The sequence below is a fragment of the Haemaphysalis longicornis genome, unplaced genomic scaffold (assembly GCF_048455015.1).
Source record: "Haemaphysalis longicornis isolate Haplotype H1 unplaced genomic scaffold, Haemaphysalis longicornis Haplotype H1 scaffold_10, whole genome shotgun sequence".
NCBI lineage: Eukaryota > Metazoa > Arthropoda > Arachnida > Ixodida > Ixodidae > Haemaphysalis > Haemaphysalis longicornis.
The window spans coordinates 73,989,949-73,993,736 of record NW_027526204.1 but is presented as its reverse complement, the minus strand read 5'-3'; the positions used below and the strand labels follow the sequence as shown (position 1 = coordinate 73,993,736).

Genomic DNA, 3,788 nt, shown 5'->3' with positions numbered 1-3,788 from the left:
ATTTTACTCGTCGTCTTTTTTGCAGTGCGATTTGCTGATTTGCTTTTGGAGTCAGTTTCTATCTTTTTTTTTCCCTCTTCTAAATCTCTTTTCGATAGAAAATAGTCGGTCACTGCATCGTAGGGATCGTCCTGTAATCGAACCGCTATTTGGCGTTTTAAACCTGGAAATCTTTCTTCGGACGATAGCAGAAGTTTGAAGCATAGCGATGTAAATATCTGAGCAAACAGCATGCGTAAACGCAGCCTCTTAATCCGCTGGGAATAACAAGCCTGAAGGCAGTTGGTGCGGATTGAAACCTTTTCGTCTACGGAGCATGATAGTAAGTGGTACACGTGCGCTTTTGAATTCGTTGTAGATATCACCACTCGGACCAGTGCTGTGTACCTTAACGGGCCTAGAATTGTGATGACACGCTTAACCAAACGAAATTCAAATGCACGGAACTCGCAGATACGTCGTAATAAGGAGGAAATTGATTCGTCCTTGTGTTGAAGGACCGCGTGGTTGGTTCAGCTTGACCCTTGCGTTTGTTTCATTCATGTTTCGTTGTGGCATCCACAGCATTCCTGTAGTGCTTGCTTCCACCACTGTCGACGATGGCTTCTTGTGGGAGCGGTGGCGACGACTACCCGCACTACGTATTAACGGGTTTCGGCCCCCTCCTGGATTGGCGCCCGCTTCAGTTCGTCGGCTCTCGTCAGCCCAGGAACGTATGCGACGCGTGCAGCGTCATTGCCATCAGCGTCAAGGTGACGCCCTGCTCCCACTTTTTCTGCTTCTTCTGTTGGGAGATGATCGCCCTCTGCGAGACAACCTGTCCAGTCTGTGACAGAGAGATCCCTCACAACGAGGTCCTCCTGCTGAACGAGTCGTGCATGGATGACTACGAGGTGCGTTGCTTCAACGCCACCCGAGGTTGCCCGTTTGAAGGGCCGCTGTCGGTAATGAAACGCCACTTCATCGAACACTGCGGCTACGGCCAAGCAAGATGCCCCAGGTGTCACAATCCCGTCTCCCGAGAGCGCGCCGTAGAGCACCGCATGGTTTGCAAGTTCAGCCTATTGCCTGCAGGCGTCGAAGCTCAAGAACCGTTGAGTCATATTGACATCTCGTGTACTATGCCTCAGCACGCTCACCAAGGCGGTGACGAATCGACAAACACGACAAGGTCTCCGGAAAAGGCGGATGCTGCAAGAGAAATGGGTGCTTTTGGAAGCGCAGCAGACTTTAGTACTTCGGCCAAGCGCGGGCCTGAACTGGTGGTGTCAGAGCTAGATACCTATATATCCGAGGCGGAACGTCTGGCAGTGGAACCATGGGCGAGTCCGTACAGCCGCCGCGATGCCTATCGCCGAGACATGAACGTCAGCACCCCGGAGGCACGGCCTTCCACAAGTGCCGCAGAAGCTGGGCTGTCCTCGGAAAATAAACCGGCATCGTTTCGATCCAAGGGTGCACACTTCCAGACCCGTGGAGCTCCGAGGTTCGCGGCTGTCGGTACTCTCAGGTCATCTGGAAAGATTGTAACAACCGTTGCCCGCTCAAAGCCGTGGGCCGGACCGACAGAGGTAGTAGGCCACCTCCCTACACACGTGAGAGATCTTTCATCGTCTCCGCCTGGAAAGGAACCAGACGCCACTGAGCCAGGCAAACTGTCACTAGCGGAGTTCTTGACGGTCCTCAAGAAAGAGGAGTCTCCCGGTCCCCCCAGTGTACTGAGAAGGCTCTTGCTCTCAGATAGTGCGGCAAGCTACCACCTGGACTCCGTTAAATCGAATGCTCTTGCTCGTAAAGAAAGAAGGGTCACTAGTAAAGAAGACCTGGCGACTTCAGCAGCCGCAAATGTGACAGAAGCAGCAGGGACTTCTGAAAGCGCTACCGGAGCTTCCAATCTCGGGATTGTGAGCGAAGCTTCTTTGAGCGACCATTGGATGTTCTGCAGTTCAACAGCGGATGTGCCTGCTTTCTCCACTGGCGTCAACGCTGCCGACCCCGGCGATTGCGGCCAAGTGGGGGCCCCCAAACGTCGGAGACACTCTTCGATGCCGGAAGCACCATCTCAACCACCCACCGTTCCGCCGATCGCGGTAAGCGACCAATCCACATCTGCCCAGCTTCCTTCTGACTACGCCTGCGATGAACCACGATCCACGGACGTCATCGAACAAGGTCGAGCGGAGTCCAGTGCACATCAAAGAGACGTTCTCGCGAACCACGGATCCTCCGAGTTCGTAATTCCGAAAATCGTCATAACCGACTGCTCCACGCCGGAGAAAGCAGCCAGTCGAATTCAGGGCAACGTGGATCTCCTCGCGTGCCGCCGTACGAGTTTGAAAGTGCCCCCCACACACGCATTAAATGACCTTTATTCGGAACGCCTTGCCCCTAGTCTTCCACCGAGTGTGATTTCCAGTCTGACGAGCTCGACTGACGGGGCTCTTTGCTGCTTCCCTGATGTTATGCTCGTACGACCATTGCTTGAGGGCAAGGACATGTTGCTAATACGGAGTGACGAAGCCACGGTGTTCGGGTACACGTTTAATCTGTCCTGCTTGTTCCGTAGGAGCGGCGGCGCTGTTTCGGTGGCGTTCGAGTTTTGCTTCGTATCCGGCGAAAGCGACGACTTGTGTCTGTGGCCTTTCGACGGCAGGTTGGCCTTGCAGCTCGTTCATCCTGAAGACAGCTCGATGAACTTCAGCTGGACGCTGTTGTTGAGCCAGGCAGCTGCCGCGACGATATTCCGAAAGCCGTCACGCAACACCTGCAATCCAGGCTGCCTGACTGAGTTTCTCTGTTGGGAGGACATTGAGACTGCCGGATTTATCGGTGACGGATTTCTCCGTGTTTACGTCGCGTTTAAATTTCACTTTTAGCACCAAGCGGAGTCCGTCAACGACGTCAGTGACTTGTCGATGCTAGGACGTCCACCAGGACAGTAGTATATCGGATTTTAATGTTGACCAACTTCATCGCTTGAACGTTTCAGTGTAGGAATCTTCGACGACACATCGACTGCTGTGCATAAAACTTTTTATTGAAATCGCATTAGCACTGTCATGCTAGCAAGCGGGACATCTTGAGTTCAAAAAGATGTAGTAGTGTTTTTGAACGCATGACGTTGATACGGATTGTAGTCCCCACGGAGCATACCCAGATAGTTTTGAGGCACTATTTTTGGCATTTTGGCGGCATCGACGCGAAATTGAATGGGCAGAAAACGTGGAATTTCGTCAAGCTTAACAAACGTAAGTCGACGCTCCAATTCAAAAAGAGCAACACAAGGGTGTGAGAACAAATTTGTGTGTTGATAGGTTGAAAAAAAAAGTTCTATTTCAATGGCCTGTAAGGCCTCATCCTGACAATAATTAAAATGAATTAAAATAAGCATCAGAGAACTGCTTGCTAGCTCAAGCATCCTCTTTCAGAGTCAGAACACAGGCGTTGCGCTACTGAGCACGAGGTCGCGGGTTCGATTCCCGGCCGCGGCGGCCGCTTTTCTGATGGAGGCGAAAAGCAAAAACGCCCGTGTGTACGAGATTTCGGCGCACGATAAAGATCCCCAGGTGGTCAAAATTAATCCGGAGCCCTCCACTAGGCGCGCCTCATCGCCTGCGTTGCGTCGGCGCGTTAAACCCCCACAATCAGTCAAGAGTCAGAACACAGGCGTTACAAATGCCGCACTGCCGAACTATCGGCTCTGAAACACGAAGCGTTATCGGTGAAAAGTTCGTTTCCATTTATGAACCTTTCCTCATCGCCAGGTGTGCTTGATGACACTGCATATT

At 52.2% G+C, this 3,788-nt stretch overlaps 1 protein-coding gene across 1 annotated transcript; it reads left to right on the top strand.

Moving 5' to 3' along the window:
• The first annotated feature begins 523 nt into the window (after positions 1–523).
• Positions 524–3,365, top strand: LOC144158765 (uncharacterized). Its single transcript, XM_077689903.1, has one exon. The coding sequence runs from the start codon at positions 600–602 to the stop codon at positions 2,874–2,876; it is 2,277 nt and encodes a 758-aa protein (XP_077546029.1). The 5' UTR covers positions 524–599; the 3' UTR covers positions 2,877–3,365.
• The last annotated feature ends 423 nt before the right edge of the window (positions 3,366–3,788 follow it).